Here is a 27106-nt window from a genome sequence, read left to right as displayed (position 1 = left end):
AAACTTGTTATAGTTGACGAGAGACGTCTGTCGGTCCATAAACGCGAGTGAGCCCGCAGGGCCTATGTGACAGGCCACAGAAGCGCGCCCCTGCTGGCACGGAAAACCACTATTTCTGCACGGCCACAAACTGGCCTGAGAATAAGGAAGGACACATTTAAGAGAGCGGACATTTGAGCAATTGACCAACCTGAAAATCAGGCAGCACGATCTCCCTGCTCGGGTGAAAATTGTGATTGATTTTTGAACAGCCAGCCACGACTCACGAGAGTGTGTCGTACAGTGTAGCGCGGGGTCCTCTCTGGACTTGCTGTGTGCACAAACCACTAGATCTGGAGGAAAGGCGTTTGGCTACGAGCCGAGACCTCAGCACTGTGAGACCCCTGCCGTCGCTTGCCCTCGTCATAGCTTACCAAGCATCCTTTGTCCCAAAGGGACAAGGTCAGTACTGAACACAGCCATTAAGTTCTTCTACAGTAGAGACATCGTTTTGAAGTTCATTAGCTTCCTATGCTCACGTCTTTGGAAGAAAAGTTTGTGATATGGCGGTGGGCATTGTGTTAGTAGCTTCCCCTCTACCAGGAAGACTTCTTCCCAGGCCAGCAGAATTCAGATCCCACCTGCCACCTCCAGTCTCCCATGCCAGGCCAGCAGGTAGGGGTCGGGGGTGGCTCTGCTCATGAATGTCACTCTAGTGTGATTTGGTTCTTGTGAATATAGAACAGGCCATTCTCCCTCCAGGAAAAGTCCACTTATAACCCAAACTATAGATGACACTGGAGCCAAACTTGCTGCTTTTCAAACAGACATCTTACAATTTTAAACAAATCACCTTCGGTTTTTGCTTTCATAAAGAGACACGTTTACTGATCATTTTAATCATGTCTGCAATCATCATGATTATTCAATGGGATCAGTCCTCCGGAAAAAACAACCCTAAGTTCCCCCATAATGGGTTAGGAAAAAGAAACGCGAAGTCACCTTTAACAAAGGCAAGTCCCCAAGCCGAGACTTGAGCGCACATTGACAGAGGAAGGTAATAATGTTTATAGGGGCAACAGCTCACTGGGGGCGGAGGCGGGAGGACTGGGTAGCCCCAAACCAGGAGCTGAAAGGCAGGCTGAGCTGGCAGCAGAGGTCCAGCGCCAGCCCAGAGGCCGTACCCCGGCCCGCTTCGCTCAGTGCGGCAGGAGCCTCTCTGTGTGGACGAAGATGGGGGCATTTTCTCAAGGCTCCGTGACACCATCCGTGAACATCACCCGAAGCCATGTCCCTCGTTCCGTGCTCACTACATCCCTTCTACAGGGTGGGACTGTGCCGGTGGGGGAACACAAGTGTCTCGTCGATAGTTCAGGTCCTCAAGTAAAAACCAGCAAGAGGGGTTTGGGGGGTACTTTTTGCACTGCTCTGTGAGTTTGACCCATGCGACTATGCCTGTGAGAGCGAATTCCATTCCCGATGCAGCACTCATCAAGTTTCTATACCAGCAAAACCTCGAAAACCCAAACTCTGGTTGTATCCGTGATATTTCCCATGTCGCCTTGGAAAATCACAAAACCTCAGCTATATTTCGCCTGTAAAAATGGCAATGGACTTGGGTCAGAGATCTCAAAGCCCCTTCCAGCTGCAGGATCTGCAATCTACCTGCTGACTTTCTCGAATTATGAATTCTGTGGATTTCCCCCCAAATATGAATAAAAATGTATCTGACCTACGCGGGTCACAGGAGAAGTGGTCTTATTTTTCTGTGTCGTCTTACTCTTTAAAAACAAATCTCACAGATGCAGAGTCACGCAGCATGCCATGAAACAGGAAATAATTCACGACAATGGTACGCGCCTGTGACAAAAGCGTGTCAGTGGGGACAGCTTTTGTTTGAGGGTGGGGTGCTTGACAAATTGTCACCAAACTCCCGCGTTTCTTACTCCCCCCATTCGTCGCCCTCCCCATTACCTGCTGTTTCAGTGTGAGGCCGGCCGGGTCCCCTGGAAGCACCTGGGAGGAAAAGGGCTCAGAAATGAAAATAGACATATTTCTACCCCATGAAATTCTAGACTTGGGCCACGCCTCCTTTTTCATGAAAAGGAGCCCCCTCCAACAGCAATGCGGGGGGGACCGCACATGCCACCGCCGATAGTGACAGCACCTTTAGGTGCCAGACAGCGTGCTAATGTCTTCTATGGGTCGTTTTTTTAAATCACAACCTAATGAGGCCGATACCATTATTTCGCTTTTTTTTTTAACAGCAGAATCCAAGGCACAGAAAGCGTCCATCGCACAGCAAATGAGCTGGGGCCGATGTCACAGGCCTCGGGCCGCACACGAAGCTCTGCCGCCACCTAGTGTTTGTTAACTGCCCTCGGGTCATGGCCTCAGAGTCCCGGGTGCTGCTGGTCCAAGCAGCCTCCTGACCCAGCCCAGGTGTGCTGAGGCAGGATCTTTGTGTAAACACGGAGTTTTCGACACGGCCGCAATAAGTTTAGTTAACATACGTCATCTCATCTAGATACTCGAAATTTGTTTAGTGTTTTTTTCTTGTGATGAGAGCTCTTAAGAAGTACTCTCTTAACAACTTTCAAATATGCCACACAGCAGCGACATAGCGGTTGTCACCATGCTGTACGTGATGTCCCCATACCTATTTACAACTGGAAGTTCGCACCTTTTCACCACCTGCATCCAGTTCCCCCACCCCACACCCGGTGCCTCTGGTAACCACGATGATCTCTTTTTCTATGAGTTTGGTTTTTGTTTTATTTTGTTAGATCCATGTATATTTGTCTTTTTCTATCTGACTTATCTCACTTAGCATAATGCCCTCGAGTTCCATCTATGTTGTTGCAAATGGCAGGATTTCCTTTTTAACGACTGAATAATACTCCATTGTGCGTATGCTGCATCTTTTTATGCATTCATCCAACTACGGACACCCGGCTGTTTCCATGTCTTGGATATTGTGAATAACGCTGCAATGAACATGGCCGTGCAGAGGGCTCTTCAAGACAGTGTTTTTGTTTCCTTCAGGTAGATTCCCAGAAGGGGAATTCCTGAGTCATATGATAATTAAGGTTTTATTGAGGCACCTCCATGCCTTTTTCAATAGTGGCTGTACCAATTTACAGTGAGTTATCTGAAAGTGTGTTCTTAACCTCGAGATATTTGGGGACTTCCCAGACACGTTTGCTGTTGGTTTCTAACTTCACACCATTGTGGTCAGAAGACATCCTTTACATGATTTCTATACTGTCACCTGTGCTGCTTCTTTGATTGCCCAGAAGGTGGTCTATCTTGGTACATGTCCCAATGCACATCTGAAAAGAATGTGTATTCTGCTGCTGAGACAATGGTCCGGAAATGTCAGCCCATCAAGTCTCTTGCTAGTGGTGTTCACTTCTCCATTCTCACTGGCTTCTGACGACTTGTCCTATCGTCACTGAGAGGCGCAGTCTCTACCTGGAAGTGTGGCTGTGTCGGTGCCTCATCTCTACCGTCGTCATTGGGTGCACGCACATCGAGGGCTGTGATACCTTGCTGGTAAATTGATGCACTTGTCATTATGTGGTCTCCCTCTTATCTCTGGTGAAACCTATTCCTTCTCCTGCAGTTGACTCTGGTATTAGCTTTCCTGTGATTAGTGCTGACATGTTAACGGTGTTTGAGCCTTCTATTTCTAATACGTCTATATCTTCATCTTTAAAGTGGGTTTTGTATACATATCATATAGTTAGATCTTGTTTTTTTAATCCGATGTAACAATTTCTGTCTTTTAAGTGGTGTGTTTAGGCCATTTGTACTTAATGTAGTATCGACATGGTTGGATTTAAATCTACCATATGGCTAATTGTTTTCTACCTGTCCCATACTTTGTCCTTTCTCCCCTTTTTCTGCCTGCTTTTGGACTGAGTAATTTTTACTATTTTATCTCCACTACTGGCTTATTATTCACGCCTCATTTTTAAAGAAATACATTTAATGGTTGCCCTGGGTCTAGAGTTTACAATATACATGTTAATTAGTCACATTCTACCTTAAAATAACATTTCTTCCCATATAGCATAAGAACCTTGTATCAATACATGGCCATTCCTTCCCTCCCATCTTTTAGGCCCTACATTTTATTTTTGCATGTGCTAAATACATTGCTGCTATTTTCACTTGAGTCGACTATCCCTTATTGAAAATTGTATTGAATAAGCGTAGATTCACACACAGGAGGGAGACACGGTGCAGAGCTATCCCACGCCATCTCCACCTGGTTTACCCTCGTGATAACATCTCGCAAACTGCATTATCACCACCAGGATGCGGACGCTGATACGCCCAGGGATCTCATTCAGACTTCCGGAGATTTACTTGTACTTGTGTGCGTGTGTGTGTGTGCGGGGGTCCGAGACACCTTTATCACACGTAGGTTCACGTCTCCACCCCAGTCAGGACACAGAGCAGCTCCGTCAGCACAAGGGGGGCTGGTTTTGCCTTTTGCAACCATCTTCTCTACCCCTCCCCACCTCAGCCCTAACCCCTGGCAACCATTCATCTGTCCTCCATTGCCAAGATTTTCTCATTTAGAAAAACGTTGTGTGAATAGACGGAATCATACGGTATGTAACCTTTTGTGACTGGCTTTTTTCACGCAGCATTAATTCCCTGGAGAGTCACCCAAGCTGTTTTGTGCATCCAGGGTTAATTTTTACTGCTGGGTACTATCCCATGGTTTGTATGTGTCACAGTTTGTTTAACCATTTACCTGCTGATGGACATCTGAGCTGTTCTAGTTTTTGGTTGTTGTGAACAAAGCTACTAAGAATATTCATTTACAGGTTACTGTGTAAACGTAAGTTTTCATTTCTCTAGGATAATTGCCCCAAAGTGCAGTCGCTGGGCTGCATGGGATGTGCACGTTAACCACACAGGAGAAGCTGTAGACTGTGTCCCAGCTTCAGGGCACTGCTTCACATCGCCACCAGAGGCGTACGGGCGCTTCCCATTATCGTGTCAAGTGATTAAAATTTTTAAAATAATAAGTCTTTCATATTTACCTTCATTGCAGCCACTTCCAGGGATCTGAGTTCTCATCTGGCAACTTCCTTGCACGCCTCACGTGACGCAGGTCTGCTGGCGCTGGGGGCCTGCGGCTTTTGTTTGTCGGAACGATCTTTATTTCATCTTAATTTTTTTAATATTCGCACTGAATATAAAATTTTAAGTTGACAAGCTCTTTTCTTTCAACGTTTTGAAGAGGGGTGATTACCTCGCCTTCTGTCTCTCGCATAGTTTCTGACGAAGAATCTGCTGCTGATCTGATTTGCGTTCCTCTCTATACAACGCGTCTTCTTTCTCTGGCCACCTTCAGTAGTTGATCTTTGTCTTCGTCAGTTTGAATACGAGGTGTCTAGGTGTTTTTTATTTTGTACATATATATATTTTTGATATTTATCCTGGTATTTATCTTGGTTCCCTGAACTAAGTGGATCTTGAACTTCTGCATTATTTTCTGAAAATTTTTCTCTGTCAACTCTTCAAATACTTCTTCTGACGTGTTCTACCTTCTTTTGGGGTGGTGGTGGTGGGGATTCCACTAAAACATGTGTTTGACTTTGATAATCTCCCAAGTCTCTCGGATGCCCTGTTCGCTGTCTGTCTGTCTGTCTGCCTCTCTCTGCCTCTCTCTTTCTCTCTGTCTGAGTAATTCTATGAACATACCTTCCAGTTCACTGACCCTCTGTACATTCGTGTTTGCACAAGTCCAGACATCTTCACGGGCTCCGTCTCCCCTCCCCAGGCAGAGCGTGGGTCCGTGGCTGGTGGACCCCCCGAAAAGCTGAAGCAGTCACCGACCCGCCCCAGCTCTCCTGTCTCCGGGGCCCGAGAGAAGAATGTTGCTGATTCCAGGAAGAGCAAAATGAAGACAAATTCGGGAGGCACATCCGTCTGCACCCTTGCTGCAGCGCCCTGGTGGGTCAGGGCACCCAGAACACGAACCAGGCCTCCGCTGGCCATCGCCCTTGCTCTTGGTACTGAGCATGCCCGCCCGCCGACGGGGCCATGGTGGCCCCGTGAGCGCTCTTGTGATGGCCACCTGGGGGTATGCTGGTGTGGGGAAGGCACGCTAACTTTTCAAGAATTTCTCAGGCTGGCTTTTAAACAGAACCATTATTCATATTTAAGTTTATAATTTAATAAATTATATAAAAACAAAAGTGATACATACTCAAAACATTACTTCTTGAGTCCTACATCTTGCCGTGACTTACGCTTGCTTTTCATGCTGTCACTGTCTGTTGTATCTGCACGGTGTTGTCTACGACACGTTTGCACATCAGAGGTCACAGCGGACAGTTCCGCCTCCGGGTGTGACGTAAACTCCATAGAAGCTCACAGCTGACATTCCGTGTGACTCCCATGACGGGCCAGCATTGGCCTCAAGGGACTCCCGTGTGGTCTGTCTTGTTCTTGATGGAGAATGGGCTCCAAACCAGAATCTGAATGACCGCGACCCCCAGCGGGACCAGGCAAATCACGTTAAACATAGCGTCGCGGAGGGCGACGGTTGCACTGGGGGAAAAAGGTTTACAATGAATGTGGTTAGTTTCTCCAGTGGCTTCTTTTCTTGTTAACTCAACTCTATATGGCAAATGGTTTCAGAAGAGTTTTGCTGTCTGTGGGACCCGTTCAAAAGGTGATGAAATTTTATCAAGTAATTTTGATTCTTTCAAGTAATCCCTACCTTCTAGCTACTCAGACCAGTGTATCCTCGCGATCATGGTGCCTGGTGAAAGGAGCTATGGTCACAGTGAGGGAGCCCGCGGGGGACAAAAGACGGGCACAGGGCACAGGGCGCAGGCACGTCCATCCACGTTCTCACGGACCTTGAAACGGGCTTCAAACAAACTGGGGAGCCAGAGTAGCTAATAACATTCACAAGTAGCATCTCCTGCTTTTCTGCCAAGGACTTCCGGGAAGCCCAGAGTCCTATGGTTCTCAGTTCTACTCCAGATGGATCTTTTGTTATTTGATTCATAAACAGTAAAAGGGGGCTCCTGTCATCTAGGGGCCGATCATCCGGTCTGCGGCTCCTTCTTGGTCCCCTGGGCCCTCTGAAGTGACACCTCATTAATTCGGCCAAGTGAGGAGATAAGTGGACAGCTCAAACTACAGGCTGCAAGAGGAGTTTGTCACATTCTCGTGCTACAACCAGCTGCCGCGACCTGAACCGCGCGTCACGCGTTCACCTACCAAAGGCGGTCAGCGTGCCGGTCAGTGTGCCGGGCACTGGGTGAGGTCCCGGGGCCTCTGGGGTGGGCAGACCTGCCGGGGGGCCCCATCACACAGAGCTCACATCCTACTGCGGGAGCCAGACCGCCTCCAAGGGTCAGAAATGAGACCGATTTACTCCACGTGATGTGAAGTGACCGTGACAGCGCTGTGACGGCAGGGGGCCCAGGGGAGCCTGCCCCGGGGCTGGCGTTTGAGCCGAGTTCTGAAGGGTGTACAGGCGTCCACCACAAACCTGCACCTGAGTATCTGTGAACCTGCACCGCCCCCCTACTCCCCACAAAAGCCAGAGCTGGGGTGGGTCAGGCCCGGCCAGGTCCCCGGCAGCTGCCCTGCACGGGCCCCCTTCATGTTGGGTCTTCTGGTCCCAAGGGACTGGCTGTGACCTGTTTTCCTGCCACTATGTTCTGGGCTCTGAGACAACCCCAGGGGCTTGGGACATGGGCTGGACCAGCCGGCACACACTGACCGCAGCCTCTAGAGTGACAGAGGCCCCCACGGTGCTGTCGGGGTGCGCTTACAGTGCTGCTCCGCCCAAACTACCCCCAGAAAACCTCCTTTCCGGGGCTCCTGGCGTCTCATCCTCCCAGCCCTCCTTCCTCTGAGCAAATCCTCTCCCCTCTCCCACGGCGAGCCTGTCCCAGGCCCAGCCCGAGGTCGGGCGCACACACAGACCTGGCCAGGGTGCTCCGGCCTCGGCCCGCGGGCAGGGCCTCAGGGCTGGGCCTAGGGCTCACAGCGACTTTGAGGGCCACCTGGGGACTTCCTCGTCCCTCTAGGACAAACGCATGTTTCCTCTAAGATCTAAGACAACCTGGAGTTCTGTCGCTGCCATGGGGTAAAAGCTCGCACCCGGCGCAGAAGGACAGTCAGAGACCAAGACAGCGGTTCCTGACTTCAGCTGGGCCCCGGCCCAGATCCAACGGGGCCTGCCCTCCCGTCTCCTGAGCGCGTACGCTCCTTTCAGCTACGCTAGTCTGCACTGGGTTCCGGCCACCTGCAGCCAAAGTGGCCTGAATAACAAACGCACCCTTCCCATCGGTGCTTACACCCTAATAACCATAAACTGGCTGCCTCTGACCGCTGCAGGGGAAGGAGTCGCTGATTTCTAATTGTCCTGTGACCAAAGAGGACACCGGAGCTTTTGAACAGCTGAGCACAGACTTCGAGACTGAGAAGGCAAGGTCACAACTGTGCTCGTGAACCTGATGCTGTGGGGGGCGCACCCCAGCACAACTCTGCTCTCGTCCACTGACGGGAACCACGAGACAGGCCAGGTGGGGGAAAGGGACTGGCCGTGGGCGCAGGGTGCCACGGCAGCAACAGAAACCCAAGTCCCACTCCGCAGCAGCCTGAATCACACCCTTCGCAAACACAGAGGAGAAAGCGAGACGTCTCATCAAGACCTCTGAAGTGGACCACAGCCATGAGCCACAACCGTGAATGGACAGTCACGGAATTGCCACATGTGTTCAGAAGCCCGGCGTTTGTGACGAGACAAAAGGTTCCTGCTTGGCTGAGGCACCTCTGTGCTTCCGATCCGAGTGTCCGATGAGCAGCAGAAACCCATTTCTCATCCTGCAGCATCCTTCAGCTATAAAAGATTCCAGTTTCAGAAATACCAAGAAATGGGATTCCAGCTGCCAGCGGCTCTCTCTGGCACAGAACAGTCTTTCTCCCTTTTTCCCGTGGTGAGAAGGGGCACTGGGAGCAGCTGTGACACCCGCAGAGGCTGAGCTTTGTGTGAGTACGCCCACAGCACCACAGAGAGAACGCCTCGGGCCAGCCTGAAGGTCAAGGGAAGGCCGGGGATGGGGCGACTAAATGATAAGGTAATCTGATGACTGCCAACGTCAAGTCTGGACCTGCCACGTCAGGCTTACGCTGTCATCACTGAAACTGCAATATTTCAATGGCTTTATACTCTCCAAAGCAAAGGTCACCTTACTGCTTGAATCACTGGATGCTTTTCAAAAATGTCCCCCGTCTTTCTGCTCCTTTCTCAAAATTTCCTCTATCTTCTAAGATGTTATTCTAATCTGGGGAGGACCCCTGGACTCATGGACTTTCTTCACCTGACTCACACCACAGTTGCCTTACTGGGACAGAGGTGAATCTGTCGGCAGCTGGGTGTGCCGATCCCAGCCCTAACGAGTTTCTGAATGAATCTCTCGTAGAAAAATAACTCCTAAGCTCTGCTCATAATTCATTCACTCAATAAATATTTACTGTTTGAGGTGCTTGCGTTATAGACTAACTAAATCAACAGTATCCTTACGGTCTAGTGGAGGCAGACAGACATGTTTAATTTTATCTTATAGCAATTGCACCCCTGCTTACGGGAAAATTTTTGCACCCCATTTTCTCTTACAATGCTCTACTGTCAAAAAGAAACATATCTGCGTGCGGGTTGTAATATTCTGGTGTCTTTCCCTCGTCGGCTTGTCCCAGCTTACACCTGATGAACCGCTTGCGGACGCAGCTCTAAGCCATCCTCCTCCTACCTGTCACCCTGTCGCACGCAGGCTCTGCCACGTCGGAGAACTCAAGCTAAGTCTGGCTTCCTCTCTCTCTCTCTAGAACACAGAAAAGAGTCTCTGAAAGAACAAATCCGCCAGCACCAAGTCTAATATGTCAGACTAACTCATTTCTAGCCTCAGTAACCGAATCTTGAACATTCCATAAAACCACGGATTTCGTCCCGGCATGAAACAGAGGTCACTGAACAAGCAGGACAGAGGTCTGCCTGAGAAGTTCCAGGCTGCTGAGAGAGTAAATCTCTAGGGAAATTGTGTTTTCAAAAACAGTTTTAAAATTGACTTTAACGATTAACTACATATAACTAAACGCCAAGAGTATTTTTATTACTTAAAAGACAAAATCACTTTGACCCTCTTCTTTGCTGGAGTTCAAGACAGCGCTGTTTACCACATCATTAAGAGAAAAGTGACTTCCTAAATTTCAGTTACAAATACAATTTTAGAAGTATCAGATGTGAAGCTTTTGGACAAAGGACCAAGGGAAAGCTGCAGACATAAATTTTAAAAACACACTTGTCTATATAGCACACTGATCGTAATAGACTATTTTTTTAGCAACAGATTTCATTTAGGTTTCCTGCAGAGTGTCCACAGATGACGCTAATGATTCAATAAATAAACTGGCCACCAGGGAAGATGCGCTTTACTGCAGAATGTCCTGTCGAGCGGCAGGAATTTGGCCAGGGCTGTAAGGCAGTGCCACCAAGCAGAGTCAGAGCAGTGCCCCACATCCCTGCCAGGACGCCGAGTGACGAGCCACGGTCTGCTTGCTCCGTGCGCACACCTCCACCTCGGCTCAGCTTGCTGTGCGGGACTCTCCAGCTGCCTCTGCCACCGCTGCCACACGCTCCCAGGGGCAGGACCCCGTTTCCTGCTCACCGCTCACGCCCAGTAACGCTCCCTAGATGCGAGCTGACAAAAAGAGCGAGCAAGCTCAGTGGCCAGATAGAATCAGCGGCCCCTTCTCTGTGGTACACTAGGGTTTCGCTGTCATCGTTCTGTGTGTGGAAAGTGTGGGCTTCATTGCGATTTTTATAAACAGGAGCTACCATTATAAACCAATTACGAGAACGGATTTCTAACAAGGCCACACGAAGTACCTTATCGCCTATAATTAGAAGAGATTACACACTGGTTTTCTTGATCGAGTACCCCTGCTATGAACGTCCGTTAGCAATAAACGTAACCACTATACTCACAGGCTGCAAGTGGCACACTCGTGGGTCAAAAAGAAAAGCGACCTCGTAAACTTGGCACAGTAGCCCCTGCTGTAGCACCAGCCTTTTTCTACTCGCATCAGGGAATCCCAGCCCAGCTTCCCCACGGGGCAGGGGGCGAGCAACACCCCTGAACCGTGCAGTGCCGCGTATTGTAGCAGGGAAATAGGAAATCTGTACCCGATTCCTATTTCCCTGCTACGATACGATTTATGTCTGCAGCTTTCCCTTGGTCCTTTGTCTGGTGCAAACATGTGTGCTAAACTCGTCACACTGGTGACCTTCGAAGCACCCTGATCACCCAGCCACACCCAGCTGCACGTAGAGCTGGCCTCTGGACTTCCGTCGGACACTTACGATTCATGTTAGCTACGCGAGGCCGCCAGATGCCAAACATGAAGTTACCAAAGAGAAGTGACGCTTGAGTGCCCCGATTAAGTCCATACCCCTAAAAACGCCCACAGTATCATGCGACTAGATTGCCAGCGTGTCCGGCTGTCATGTACCTGTGCCCGAGTCAGCAAGAACTGGTCGCTAGGGCCTCGGTTTCCAAGGACGTAAACCCTGGGTTCCCAGCTGGCTGCACAGCACAGTAACCAGGGAGCATCCAGACCTGCCGGCGCAGGGCTGCGCCCCGGGGCCGTGCCCGGGGGTCCGCGGGCTGGGGGGCATCGGGACTTGTTCCGTGCTAGCGAGTGGCACGGTGAGACCGCTCCTGCCGGAGCGCACGTGGGGCGCCCTCCCCTCGCCCACTGCTCTGGCCTCAGCGAGCGGCGAGTCCAGTCCGCCCCGGGTCTGCTCCTCCTCCCGGGCCACGGCCGCCCTTCGCTTCTACAACTGGGCCTCGAGCACCGGCCCGGTGAGACGGACCGTGTGCTTAGCTGATGGGGAGGGGGCCCCCACAGTCCCGCAGAGGGGCGCCGGCCAGGGCCGGCCACGCCCACCGCCCTTGCACGCTCAGCTCAGTTCCCAGAACGCGCGGCGACCCAGAGCACGGCAGGCCGCCACCGCCACCGCCACCCCCGCCGCCGCCACCCGCATCGCCAAGTCCTGCTGGCTCCGGCTCCTTAACCTCCGTGGCGTCGGCCTCCCGCCCTTCCACGGCGCACACGGCCACTCAGGCCCACGCCAGTGTCACTCATGTAAGAATCAGTCTATTCGCCTTCGTCCCTTCTCTGCAAGTCGTCCAACCTCCCTTCGACCATTCCCCAGGCTGCAAGGCGACCTTTCCAAAGGCAACTGGTATTTTTGGTCCTTGGTTTAAAAGTAACAGGAATATTCATTCCATCCTTAAGATCAAACCCATGCTCGTCAAGCTCTGCCACACCCGTGCAGGCCTGAGTGCCAGGCACGGCTGCCCCCCAGTGCTGTGCTTCCTGCCAGGAACCCTGCCCCCCAGAGGGCCACCATGGTTCCTCCCATCTTCCTTCAGGTTTTTATTCACATGTCACCTACTTCGCGGCAAGGCCTCCGCCATCATTACTTTAAAACATGCTGCCAGGAAATAAATAAATAAATAAATAAAAAATAAAACACGTGCTTCCCCAAACCTTCCTGCTCTTCTGGTCTCTCCACCCCGGAACTTACCACCATCTAGCGTGCTCTGTGTCTCTCTCATTTAATTTCTTGCCTGCCTCCCTCCCGCTAGAACACAAGCTCTGTAGGCACAGAGATTTCTGGTGCTCACTGTCCCAGGGATGTGGCAGGCCATCAATGACACTTGTGCAGTGAATAACTGAACAGCTCACAGAGTTCTCTCGTGCTTCCAGACATTGGCCGTGATGTCTTCTCTGCCTGGAATGACATTCCTCTGTGTTCGGGATGGGATCCAACTCAGCTTCCAAAACTCAGCTCAAAAACCCATGTGACGTGCTCCGTGGCTCTGGACAGACTGAGGTAAGACCTCACGCCTGACTCCCACAGTGCCCCATCCTGCTTCTGGGGGCCTTGACCACAGTGTTTGGGGCTCCTTCTTCACCTTGTACCCCCAGTACCCTCAGAAACAGTTGTGAAATAAGATAACAAAAGAACGAACGACTTAGATAAAGCAATCGACACGTATCTTAGTGTAGATTATACAGACACTTATATGCGGTGTATGCGATTTCAAGAATACCCTTAAAGATACTCTTACTAAAGTCCTCTTGACATTATTAGCCCTTTTGATTATAGCTCACGCAAGCTCTGAGTTATTGACTAATAATATCCAAAGTCTAAGACAATTGCCTAGTCGTCATCGAAAAAGGCTGAGTTTGCTTTCCTCTTTCTTTCGCGTTATTTCGAAGGTTTGTTTCGTTTCATACTCTACCTTTCATTCAGGTCTCCATATCCATACTGCTTTAGCCCAGAGAGCATCACCATGGGAGCTAAAGACTGCGCGGGTTTGGTAAACAAAGCATTGGTGCCGAAGACCACCGAAGAAAGGGGTGACCTGGAACAGAAAAAGCAGCATGGGTCTCTACCACGCAGAAAGTGACAGGTGTGTGCACATATATCGAGGACTTTTTTTTATCTATTAAACTCCCCCTGCATCTAATAGGACGATAACAGAAATAGTATAGTAAAGAGCCAAGAACTTAACCTATTAGTTATAGATTAGGAACCCCCGGTCATAAGGGGTCATAGAGCTGGAGGGGCCTAACTCTTTAGATGAAGAGACTAAGAGTCAAACAGGAGACCCAGCCAGTCTCGTGGTAGTCACTGAATTAGAGCTGCGTGTGCCCTGGCCTGTGCCGAGTGTGCTGTGTGGACGGTTTCGCATTTAAGCCCCACACAACCCACTGGGAAGATGTCACGCCTTTGAAAGACGGGGAAACAGATGAAGTTGTCCCCCGTCACGTAGCTAGTCAGGAGTGGAGCTGGGACCCACACCGGCATCTTTCTGCCCAATTTCATTAAGGACATCTTTAACGTGTTCCTAGTAAGAACTCTGCCATATCGGGGTGGTTTTTTGGGGGGGGATGATTAAGTTATGTCATATAAAATAAATCAAGAGCATTGACCGAGTAACCTGGAATCTTCTTATTTTTCAACCAATGACGGAAACCTTGCGACTAAGGAGGAGAAAGAGGAGAAGAAACGGGAGGAGAAAGAACTAGAAGAAAGGAGAGATCAGAAAGGCCGAGATGAAGGTGAAGAGCTTGAGTTCCAGTCCCAGCTCTCCGGTCTGCTGGTTCTGCCACCTCGAGCAAGTCAACCCCTCGACAGTCTTACTCCCCCGAACGCGGGGATAACTGTGATCCGTGATGACACAGCACGCTGTCACTGCTTTCCGTCTCCCCCACCAGACTGTCGGGGCTGCACGGCAAGGCCCATTCCCGACCCTCCTCACTGTATTAAGTTCTAATCCGACTGGACCGGGATGACAGCTGGTCAAAGCAAAACAACCATTTCAGAAGAACAGACGCTAAGCACGCTGTTCTAACTTAACTGTATTCATTCGCCAGTCTTTTCTTTGGGTTTTTCTTCAAGTATGGGCCCATGGATGACAGTCTGTGCCATCTCTCTCACGTGTACAGTGTCCATATGACACGATCTACGAATTCCACTATCAGTTATAGAGAGAAAACCTGAAGTTGTTTGTAAGGCAGACTGAGCACAGAAAACCTTCAGATTTTTATGACTTTTCCCCAAAACATTTACAGTTCTCATCACATCAGATTTGAAACTAATTCTTTTTACAATTATTCTTTAGCAAGTCTTTCTAAAGCATTCAACTTGGTTTTCATAGAAATAACTTTCATTTCACACTGACATTTCCTAAGTTTATAAAATATACGTGCAATTAAATGTCATAATTATAATAAGTGCACCTGACAGGAACAGATTTGAAACAGAAAGTGCTGACTTGTGAGAATACAAGTTACGAGAGCAGAAAAACACAAGTGTCCTCAAGAGAAGCATATGGCACATCAGGTGCATAAGAGAGTATGTTTCAGGGTAGCGGTCCCCAACCTTTGTGGCACCAGGGACCGGTGCTCCTATGAGAATCTAATGCCTGATGATCTGAGGCGGAGCTGAGGCAGTGATGCCAGGGCTGGGGAGCAGCTGCAGATACAGATGGAGCTTCGCTCGCTTGCCCGCCGCTCACCTCCTGCTGTGCTGCCTGGTGTCTAACTGGTCTGTGGCCCTGGGTTGTTTTAGAGGGAGCATCAGATGACCTGAAGAATCTGTGCCAAGACCTGCTGTACTATATCCCCGGCACTAACCATAGTGCTTGACACTCAGGAGGCAATCACTGGGTATCTGCTGAGTCAATGACATCTACCACGCAAGGCTGGTGTGAGGCTCGGACGGGCAAAGGCCAGACAGGGCTGGCACACGTTGCATCTGGTAAATGGTGCCCCTCCCTTTCCAGCTATTTGAGACCTTTTATTTATTTCTGCCCAGACACATCCATAAATCATTTGAGAGTTACAGTACGTTTCCTGGAGTTATTGCTTGTTAATTCATTCATGTTTCAAAAGTGATTAGAGCCAGTCACTTTCCGAGGCACTTAGGGACACAAAAGTGAAGGCCTGGACCTACACTGGAAGGAGCTGACTATCTTGTCACTGCAAATGTGACTTGGCCACAAAACCCTGGAACAGGAAAGGAGTTCTATAAAGAGGAGATTGAGCAGCTGGATTGGCAAAGCTTTCCTCCATTTTAGTTCATTAAAAAAAAGGAAAAAGAGGCCACAAAATCTACATGTTTCTACAGAGCTAATAACGAACATCTCGGCACATTCCTTTCTCATCTGTCCAGTAAGGCACACGTCAGAAAATGTTGGCCAGTCAAGGGAATTTTACAGCTAATCTAAAACACACATAACCCTACCGAAGGACAAAAACCTCCCCTTATTGGCTTTCACTTTTTCAAGTAAAAAAAAAGATAACGTGGGCTTTGCCTTATCGTCCAGTGTAATAACGCGACTCGTGATACGTGTAACGTGACGCTGAGCTGTCACTGTGGTTTCCGAGTTTGACTCTGTTGTGGCACTGGCTGTGTGACCCTGAGGAATGAAATACCACAATGTCCTCTCAGAAGCAGGGACACGGTTACGGATGTCCTACGACGTTCCGGCTCCGAGGCCTCTGTGACTGTCTCTCAGATGCGTGGCTTGAGGCTGTAATAACCGAGATCTGGAGACTCGTAGGCCCTGCCTCCATGTGATAGTTCTGTAGCTAATACTTGAATAAATACACTACTTACTGACGACTGAACTTCAATAAATCTGCATCAACGATGTCAGCTAGTGGCAGGTTGAATAAACAAAAAGAAGCTTGTACGATCACCCTAAAAACAAGTTTAAAATACACATGTGAAAATTTTACAACCAGGAGGCACAGATTTTGTTAAAAATCAAATATTGAATGAAAGTTAACATTTGGTTTATAAGAAGGAAAAATGAAATAATATAGTAAAAAGGTAAAGATAATTAGGCACACACTTCTATCCGCCCAAAATATTACATATCTACGAATGAATAATTCCTTTTTAAAATGAAATAACTACTTTTGCTTGACATTTTAAAAAATGTTTTTTATGCTTTGTCTTCAGTCCCAAATGACTACTTACTCATTTAATCTGCTTAAATAATCAATAGATTCTCAAGAATAAAACATGCCAGAGAAACTCATTAGATATTTTTCTCGACATGAAGAATAAGTTAAGAACTATAAGAGGGCATATATTTTAATTACGATAGGACAATGAAAATGGGAAGACAGTTTAAGCTAAAAAAAAGCAAAAAATTTTCGTTCAAAAAAATCACCATACAAATGTCATTTTAAATTTGGTACAGCCGGGACCACCACTACAGACTTAAAGAATAGTTATCTACGTGGGTTCCGATGAAGCTCCACAGAGAGTCAATCCTTTGGATTAATTACTCTCCACTACTAATTTGTTCTAAGTGCAGATAAGTCTCCATGAAAATTTTCTCAAACTGTTCCAGCAGGGACCTGGAGTAGGACTCATTAACTCACTCACCCAAAGTGCATCTTCTAAGGACCCACTGTCACAGACGATGGGACCCCAGGGGTAAGGAACTAGACCCTACTCATAGTAAGCTCAGTTCAGTGTGGGCCACGGACAGTCACAGGCAGGGCCTAAATGCCACAGCGGAGACGAGCAGAGGGCTTTGGGGCCACACAGGAGGGACGCCTCATGCAGATGATGAGATCAAGGGAGTCTATCCAGAGCAGCAGGTCCCCGAGATGTGGCCTAAGGAAACCTAGGAGACAGCCAGGCAAGGAACGGCGACCAGCTGCACAGCAGGCACGGAGCTGTCTGAACGGGAACTGCGAAGGGCTTCTGTGCGGGGTGGAGTTCAGTGTTCATGGAATGACAGGGAACAGGGGCGAAGAGGGAACGGGTCTACCTGACAAAGGACTTCCCGGTCACCATTCAGGGTCTATCCTGAAAGCGAGGAGAACGCTGTGCTATTCTTGAAGCACCATGGAGGGGGTTGGGGGGGCTTTGGGCCGGAGGCACAGCCATGCAGGAGGCTGCAGACAGGGCCACGAACAGACCGCGAGGGCCGGAGCTGCGGGGGCGGCCATGGGAACAGAGGGCGACGGGCTCGGGCCGCGTCAGGGGCGGACAAGCACGGATGGGCAGCACACTGCGTGTGGGAGATGACGGTGAGAGGGAAGGCAGAGGCGCTTCGCGGTCTGGCCTGGGCAGCCAGGCAGGTGGCCGGCCATCCCCCGGATGGCACGCGAAGGCACAGCGTCAATGAAACGCGGCTCCCTAGCAGGTCAGACAGGAGCTCAACTCTACCTCAAGGTCCCATGTGTCCTCAACTCTACCTCAAGGTCCCAAGCGTCACATCTCCTCAAAGCTGGCAACGTTCAGACAATCGGGCAGAAGGATACGACGACTCTGCCTAGAAGCTAATCCTGAACACAGAGGCTTCGGTGCTTCGCAGGGCAAGAGGCAGGGCCCGGCGCAGGCCTGGTTCTGGCGACGGCGTTTACTTACATGACAGCAGTGAGATAAAGAGCCAAGAAGTAATGGTGTCGCTGTCCAAGAAGCAGCATGACAATGGAGGCCGTTCCTTCCAGGTAGAAAGAAATTAAGATGATTTTATAGTAGCCAAACTTCTTCAGCCAGGACTGGCTCATAAGGACAAAGCACTGCAATGAACACAGGTCGATGGCGGGTTAAGATGGGAACCCACAGGCTGTCCTTACTCCCGCTGATGGCCCAATAACCGTCCTCGGCAAAACATAAAATTGCTTCTGAATTATAACATCGCTTGAAACACACAATTAATACTTTCCATCATGGTTAGAAATGCTATTATCCACATATGTCTATAAACATTGACTAAAGACAGTAATATTCGATAAATAACAAAGAAACAGATAGTGTTTCCTAAAAATAAACCAGGAAATGGTTTCCTTCATTTTTATTTTCACACTGACATGAATAGATTTTACTACAACTATGTGAAAGAATCCATCACTTATAAACGATGGGCAGTGCTTTATGGTAATGGGAAAGGTCCAACTCAAATCTAAAATAAATCCAGGTTTCAAAATTTGGGATGAAAGCCCAGAACTCACCTAGCACACAGGCGGTAAAACAAACATTTATTGAACAAATGAATAAATATTTCACCATTCTTCTTACTGTAATATCTGAAATGTATTTTTTATCCTAAAATCAAGCACCAGAGGTAAACAATAGTTTAGGATTCTATGTACATTTCTTCTGCTTTTGTCGCCTGCTAATCTTATATATTTTCATAATTCTAACAGACTCGTGTTGAGAGCTCAGACTTACATTTTTCCTGCATTTCTTGCTACCAATGAAAAAGTTCATTGTTCTAGACTGAAAAGCCTATGCTAAATATACTTATGTACATTAACAAGATCAAAAGATACTTTGTTTCCAATTAAAAAAAAATTGTTCAGCCCTGAAAAGTTTTCCCTAACCAAATGTACACACATTACAATTAAAAGAGAATTTTGGGACGTGATTCCACAGTGTACGGTAAGCACGTCTGCTTTACATACAGAAGGCCCTGGGTTCACACCCCAGTGGAGCCATAGTCCATGGTCTACAGCCACGCCACCCCAAACAAGCCCGATGTCTGATCTCGGAAGCTAAGCAGGGTCGGGCCTGGTTAGTCCTTGGATGGGAGACCACCTAGGAAGACCAGGTGCTGTAGGCATAAATAATAATAATAAATTAATTTTAAAAAGAGAATTTTGAGTGATGTAAGTAGAACACAAACGTTCTCTAGAAACACACAAGGGTTCTTTCCCCTGACTGAGTTTATGGCTTACTTCACTACTTTCAAGGAATAAGAGCTCATAAAAACAAGGACTCCACGACCGCTGTCATAATCTTAGCACACACGCCTGGCAAGCCCCAACATCCCCTGACATGCCCCAATATCCCCCGACATGCCCCAGCATCCCCCAACAAGCCCCAACATCCCCCGACATGCCCACACAGGGCGGTGACACTGTACAATGACACACTTCACACACTGAAATGAAGCTTCCTGTGCCCACTCTCTCATAGGCAAATAAACAAAACACAGGAAATTAATAACACGAGAAACGGCCCGGCCGAGCGGAAAGTGCGAGATGCTGAGGGCAGGCGTGCGTGGGTCTGGGTTCTGGCCACGTCACGGGGCTGGCCGTGTGTTCAGATGGGTCACTTCGCCGAAGAGTCGCCTCCTCCAACTAACGCCCCCCAGCTCTGTCTCTGCCTGCCACATACTCCGGACAAGGTGCTCCAGAACTGCTAGTTACCCTTACGTCCAAAACGTAAAAAGAAGGAGCCAGCGCTGAGTAATCTAACAAAAACCATGAGAGGCCGCTTTTGCTTTTACTAAAATAAAGCCTGCTACCGGCTGAGGGTTCGGGGCTCCACTCACGTTTCCTGCGTAGGCGCTTGTGGGGTGCGCCCCAGACCCAGCGCCAGCAAGCCCATGCCAACGAGGCCGGAATCGAAACGCAGACGAGGCGGTGCTGCTCCTACAGTGGGTCTAGCCCGCATCTGCTGCTCTGAGCCTTAACAAGAGCCGACGTTTCCAGAGTGTTTGTGCCAGGGACTGTTTAAGCACCTTGTATGTTCTAATTCATGTAATCCTCATATTTTTATTCTCGTTTTGCAGATGAGGAAACTGAGGCACAGAGAGGTTGAACAACTCAGCCAGGGCAACAGCTAATGGGTATGGGATACTTTTTTTTTTTTTTTTTGAGATGATGAAAATGTTCTAAAATCGACTGTGGTGGTGGTTGCACATCCCGGTAAAGATACTAAAATCCACTGAATTATTCACTTTCAGTGGGTGAATTGTGTGATATGTGAATTACATCTCAGCGAAGCTATTCACAACAAATCTATCTACCCTTTAAAAAAGTTGATTTTACGTGTGAGTTTAACAAACTTTTTGCCTGGAGACAAGACGATACCACAGGCAAGTTTGTGATTAAAAGTGGAAAGATATATATAGCCTAGAAGCTGACAGTACTCAGCAGGGTGGGAAGTCAGCAGCTTTCATTTGAGGTCAGTGAATGTGAGAGCAAACAGCTTGATAAACCTCATGGTGCCCTAAGGTGAGGGCAGAGTGTCGTCTTATTGTGCACACGCCATACCTGCGGCCACACTGCTAAGCTGAAAATGACATCCTCCCTGGCATGCTCTGCTAAATCAACCAGGTGAACACAGCCCGTGTTAGAGACAATCCCAGCATGCTCAGCTCTGGGGGCTGAGCATGTAAGGATAAAAGCCTTTCCCCAAAGGTGGTCTGAGGACCTCATGACACAACGTGTGCGATGCACTTGGCATAGTCCATGGCATACGGTAAACACCCAATACGCGTGAGGTACCGTTACTATGGCAGATCCGGAAACCGAACTGTGACACGGGGCTTGGGCTGATGGCAGAAAGGCAAGTTCTATCGTGCAGACTTTGCGTAAGAAAGGGTGGCAACACTTAAAATATTTTAGAACTATTTCTGTCTCACATGGTTTAAATATTTTTGAAAGTTAGTAAACACTAAAAACTCGTCTAGCTAGAATGACTTCTTATCTGATGAGTATACGTAATGAATTTTAGGATTTAATTATGAAAACAAGAAAGACCCATATCTCAGGCAGGTTGTCATATTTTTGGAAGCTATACTCAGGTTAAGGGGGGCAATTTGATTAATCTACTCTTCAAACAGTGCAGAAAATAGCACGCTGTGGTCATTTCTGGAGGCGGGCACGCCGTCTACGATTATTGTCATGACCATGGAATTTTAATGACATTCTGGAATGGCACGACATGGCCTGTGAGCCAAGTGTTTTGCAACCCAGCTTCAAAGATCCTCGAGTCACTCTTCTCCCTGTAACGGTCACTGGCATCTTAGACGCCAGGGTAAAGCAACGCGACACGCTCAAAGAAAGCCACTGATTTTCGTCATAGCTCTGCTGAGGCTTAAACGACAAAGCTCAGGGGAACGAAATTCAAAAGCTCGAATGTTTAAAATGCCACGTTGCTCGGCTCTCATTGGCTCCGCCTTCCTTCCCTCCCTTCATCTCTTCTTCCCACTATGTTTCTGCTGAATCTTGTACGTCGGGGGCTCTGAATCTTTGGGTCTCTTAATAAATGTGTCATTTTTTTTCAAACTATCGACAGAGTCAGGTTTTTCACTTCCTCACTCAGGTGAGAGTTAAACTCTCGATCCCTCCAGGAAGATACACGAACTACCACGTACCTGTGGGCAGATAAAACCCGCCCCGTACACGACGCTCCTTATGGAAGAGGGGAGAACCTCTCCGGGAATGAGACCCTCTGTGAAGATCATCATGAAGTTACGGAGGAAGGTTAAGTGGAAGACTTGGAAGAAATTCATTATCAGAAAGAGGCAAAAGTTTTTCTGGGTCAGGATTTGTCTCATCTGTGAGATGACGGAGGTCCAGGGGAGTTCCTGTTCACTTTCTGAGAAAAAGTTTTCCTTGGGGCTTCTTTTGGGCTCGAAGCGCCGCAGGTGGTACATGCCGGTGTAAAGGCTGGCAGCTGCGAGGATGGCAATGCCAATGGCAGCGGCCTGAAAATTGAGCAGAATTTCCAGATTGTCAGAGAGGAGGCCACAGAAGAGGATGCTGGTGGAGGCCACGAGTGCGGCTGTCTGGTTAATTTTCATAAGTGGAAGCTGACTTTCGTGTCTAGTGAAAATCTCCACAAACAGGGCGCACTGGGCTTGCTGGACGAAGGTGAGCGTGCTGTCAAAAGCACATAAGGACACCATCAGGTGAAGTCCACTGAGCCAGTCACCTTCGCTATAGTGTTTCCAAGGGAACCAAGGAAGCAGGAAGGCCAGCGCGCAGAAAGGGGCACCATACAAAACACAGCTGTGGCGGTAGGAACAGCAGTTGGCCTTCGAGTTGCTGTGAAAATACCCATTCAGGTCATTAAGGACATTCCAGATCATTAAAATTATCTAGGAGAAAAAAAACACACACAAGATGATTTCAGTGCAGTTTATACGGATGAAAATAACCCCTGGATGTTTATTTACTTAATGTGAAGGAACCCAGGCAGATCCGTCAGAAAAAGCTCATTGCCCTACGAACCAGCAGGGGGCGCGCCTGCGGACACATTAGGAATAGCGGCTAATGCCACTCACAAAGCCCGTGTGGGCTCACTTCGTCTCTGGGCATCGCTGTACCGGTGTGTGCACAAATTCTTTCATTAAATCCTTAAAACAACCCTAAGAAGCAGCTACTATTATCATTCCTGCTCTACAAATGAGGACACCAAGGGCCAGAGATGTGCTTCTTTAACCTGCCTGGCTAATAAATGACAGAGCCGGGGTCTGGGTCAAGCCGGTGGGAAGCACAGTGCCCAGAGTCTGTCCCTCCAGTGGTTAAGGCACACGGGGCCACGCCTCAGCCCAGAGTGGCGGCCCACGCATGTACCATGGCACAGTTTTACATAATTTCATTGGGAAAGGTTAAAATATCAGTGTTTGCCATCCAAGCCCATGAACTGAGTTACGATTTGTGTACGCCGTGTGACTTTCCAAGACACGGAATATGTTAATAATGATTCTAACTGTTCCACAAAAGTGAATTTTCCAGATGACCAAAGCTTATCCTTTGAACTCTGAAGACTTTATGTTTTAAGCGACAGTCTCTTCCAATCTCTCTTCACCCTCGCACAGAGGGCCTTGGGCGTGGATGATCTTAACACATCTCTGAGCCGTGTGAAGAATCGGCTCTTTGGAAAATCGCAATAATGCACAACTGTGAGGAAGAGAAACGCTGCCCCAGGGGAAAGGACACAAAGGGCGCCAGCTCACCTGGGCTTGGACGAAGGCCACTTCTGAAGTCTTGTACACGTGCAAAAACAGCTTCACGTAGTAGAAGCTGAAGACGGAACTTAGCATTTCGGTCCCTAATGTTGTCACAGAATAAGACCAAGAAACGGGCTTCGTACTTAAAAGTGTCATTTTGCACACAGAGGGATTCTTCTTCCTTTGTTTAAAAAAAAAAAAAGGAAAATGATCAAAATTCACCATTTGCATTCAATAGCTGATGGGTGGCAAAATTCCACTGGATACCAGTTAACATTAGTTAAATAAAAGTCCCAAACCCCTACCTGTGAACAAGTAAGCACGTTTAACACTTTACTTTCCTGTCCATTCACTCAACATTTTTCGAGAAGCTGCCGGGGACCTTAACTTGCATAGAGTGTGATGCTACTTAAATATATTTTCGATATTTCTTCTAACTTGTAAAAATGAGATTTATCCAAGAGTTTGGATGTGCTTAACTTGTGTTTATGGCATTATTATCCTCCCTACCTGGGGATGGGCAATAGAAAAAGAACAATGAGGTGACATCCTTGAGCTAGAGTCAGAAAGAAGTTGAAGTGAGCCCTTCACTTTAGTACACAGTTCTCCATTCAGTAGTACGGACTTGCATTGGAAGATTTAGTCTTCGTTTCTCCTGACAGACTGTAACTTTGGCCCAAAGGACCATACCGAAGATGGATGTAGAAAAAAAACACATTCTGGTCCTTGTATGATAAAAATGTCCCTTGTAAATCTGACCTATCTTCTTACCCTTTCAGTGACTCGATTTATCCAACTGGAGAGCAGGAAAAGGTTAACCAAGCTAGAAGTAGGTATAGATTCGTCTTCCTTTTAATCTTGACAAAGTTTTCAGGAAGTGCCGTTACTGTCCTGTGTTGTCGCCATCTTGCTGGGATATTTGGCCAGGTCTCCACACTCTTACTGAATCAGAAAACAGACAGATATTCTGATAACTTGAGAGCGATAACTTGCTTGAATAATGCTTGGGAATTAAGCAGACACTGCAATCTGTACCGTCCAATTTCTTAGGGAAGGAAGGGCAAATCAGAGGCGGGGAGAGGGCATCTGGTTCAAACGATCGAATTACCTAAGTCCCCGAGCTTCACTTGCACAGGGAAGATCCAAGAAGATTCCAATTCCTTGGCAAGTAGGGCCTTAGAATTATCGAAAGGGGTTATTAAACCCATGTGCAGACCAAGCATTGTCTATGGACAGGATAAAGAATATTTCGCCCGTACATGTACTGGTATTCTCACAATGTTTGTAGATTCTGCTGTAATGAGAAAGTATAAATTTGATTTTTTTTCTGTCATTATGCTCAAACACTTGAAAAATACAAGTCCTATTATGTGGAAGTCAGCCAACATTTTTGGCTTTTAAGATAAATTCTCAGATTTGAAAAAGCTGAGGGAACTGCGGGCGAAGATCTCACTGTAGGGAGTCACTTTTGGCCTAAGTGAAAATAAGGATTGAGGATAGAGGGCACTGGGTTACCAAGAGGGTTCAAATCGAGGGAGTCAGTCTACGGCCACGCCACCCTGAACAAGCCCGATCCCATCTGATCTCGGAAGCTAAGTAGGGTCGGGCCTGGTCAGTACTTGGATGGGAGACCACCTAGGAAGACCAGGTGCTGCAGGAGTAAAAAAATAAAAAAATAAGGGATTGTAAACTGACAAGGTCCTTGCAATCAATCTGTGAGGTCAACCAAGGGTTGCCTCTCCTAAAAAACAAAACAAAACAAAACAATCAAGGGAGTCAGAAAAACCAAAAGCCAAGATACAAATTTAGTCCTCCAAAATCTAGACTCTTCTTTTCCTTAGTTTTATTTGGGGCATGTTAAAACAAGAAGCATGCCGCACCTCCTGAACTGATTTATCGTTAAGTCAGAAGACAGGTATTTAAAAACTCAGAATTTTGCTAAGGGTCATAAGCTTACTGAGTTGAGATCAAATTTTTTAAAGAGCATTTGAGTTAAGCATCCACCCTGTCTGAAACATGTGCATATAGGTTTTAAGAATGTTTATGAAAAACTCTACAGCCTGAACTTCTCTTTGTTTATATATAGAGCAGGTAAAATCTTATTTCCATCTACAAAAGAACTATCAATATTTTGCTTTAGATTATTGTCATCATAGTAAATACTTATTTAAGTATCAAGCTGAAAATCACCAAATTCTTTTAAAAGCCGCCACTATCTAAAGGCTCTCCTTATCTGATTTTACTATAGCAATAAAACCAGAGTATTATATCTTTACAACCAGGGACAAAGGACTGCTGGTTCCTCTTTACCACAAAATGTTTTATACCAAAGAGTTTAAATGCAGAAAAATGGTATCATGATTAGGCTGGACAGGTGAATTATTAAATAAACACTTCGAACCCTCCTTTTAGAGTCAGGTTGGGTTATTATTCATTAACCTACCAATAAACCAAGTATTATTTATTATTAATGTCACTGAAGAAGCTGCTTATGATACTTCCAAGCTGTGACTAAATAGACTCTAAAAGGATGCTGGCCACCCCTCCCAGGAAGGGCTTTTAGCACTGAAAACTAACTTCTCCTTTTCAATGCAATTTTGTTCAAGCTTTTCCAGGGGGGAAAAAAAAAAGTTTCCCCAGATAGTATCCTAAAAAGAAGCCACTGATACCAAAAGGCATAAAGCCTGGCTTTTTTTTTCTTTGCCATTATAAACTGTCAACAACTTTAATTCATCAGTCCCCTCCCTCCCCTTCTCTGAAGAAGAAATGTTAAGAATGGTTCAAAACATTTCCCCCATTTGATTTAGAGTTCAAAGGAACTGTCTGCCGTGGAGAAAAGAAAGCCAGCACTTGCCATCTTGCGGATCAGAGTGACTATGGCATAGGAGTCTCTTGAAGGTCAGAGGCATGATTGTAGCCCTTGGGCTCCCGTGAATCGCCATTAGCAAATCCTAAATCCAATCATCTCCCTATCTACAGACTTCGAGACGAGGACGGTTTGAAGGTATCTCCTTTCGGTTCTGGACTAGAAAGCGCCATCAGAATAGTGACAGTCCAGGTTTCACAGGGGACCTAGCTGTCTCCTTTTTTAACTCAGTAATAGCAAGTGGATCGGTGACATTTCGGCTTTCGGTATATCAGGATTCGGGGAGACGGGAGTGGAAAGGGGGGTGCATTTGTGCGTTTACCATTCCCCCGTTACGATGACGACTTCCTAACCCCGTTACTCCTTCACGTCTACGGGCTGGCATTCTCTCTCTCCAGGTGCAACGTCGCGACCCCAGAGGAGCGTCGGCGGCGCCCCTCGCGCCGTTTCAGGGGGGCGCGAGCACGGTCCCCGCGAGCGGGAGGTGCGGGCTCAGAGGTCAGGGAACCAACAGCGGGCAGCCCCACGCTCCCGACCGACCCTTAACGTCCGCGCACCCGGAAGGGCTAACCTCCGGGCCGGGGGACTAGAGAGCGCGGTGGGGCCGCGCGCCCCCGCCTACGCGACGGACGCCCCACGGCGGCAGCCTGGGCTCGGAGGCCGGACTCTGCCCTCGCGACCACGCCTCCGGACCCCCGGCTGGCGGCCCTGCCCCCCAGACACGCTCCGCGGGCGCCGCCGCCTCCTCCCGCCGGCACGGAGCGCGCCCCCAGGAGCGACCCGGCGCCGAGGAGAGGGCGGGGCCCCGGCCGCACCCCTCCGCCTTTTCCCCGCCTTCTTTGTTTCCCCCGGCGTCCCCATTGGCCGCCTGCCCTCGAGGCCCGGCCAACCGCAGGCCCGCTGTGACACGCGATTGGAC

At 48.2% G+C, this 27106-nt stretch overlaps 1 protein-coding gene and 2 pseudogenes across 1 annotated transcript; 2 read left to right on the top strand and 1 right to left on the bottom strand.

Annotated features, from left to right (window-relative positions):
• Nucleotides 1–6216: 6216 nt before the first annotated feature.
• Nucleotides 6217–26628, bottom strand: LOC120584545 (transmembrane protein 180-like). The gene is made up of 9 exons (XM_039840230.1): nt 26510–26628; nt 24430–24615; nt 24093–24263; nt 23328–23502; nt 21741–22466; nt 17999–18153; nt 16226–16309; nt 13341–13463; nt 6217–6555 (listed from the first exon to the last, which is right to left on the bottom strand). Exons 4-9 carry the CDS (start codon nt 23475–23477, stop codon nt 6423–6425), a joined length of 1371 nt encoding a protein of 456 aa, XP_039696164.1. The 5' UTR covers nt 23478–23502; nt 24093–24263; nt 24430–24615; nt 26510–26628; the 3' UTR covers nt 6217–6422.
• On the top strand, nt 19081–19196 carry LOC120584586 (uncharacterized; annotated as a pseudogene).
• Nucleotides 24863–24981, top strand: LOC120584574 (uncharacterized; annotated as a pseudogene).
• Nucleotides 26629–27106: the final 478 nt, after the last annotated feature.

This window comes from Pteropus medius, unplaced genomic scaffold, assembly GCF_902729225.1.
Source record: "Pteropus medius unplaced genomic scaffold, Ma_sr-lr_union100, whole genome shotgun sequence".
NCBI classification, from domain to species: Eukaryota; Metazoa; Chordata; class Mammalia; order Chiroptera; family Pteropodidae; genus Pteropus; species Pteropus medius.
This window is presented reverse-complemented; position numbering and strand designations above follow the sequence as displayed.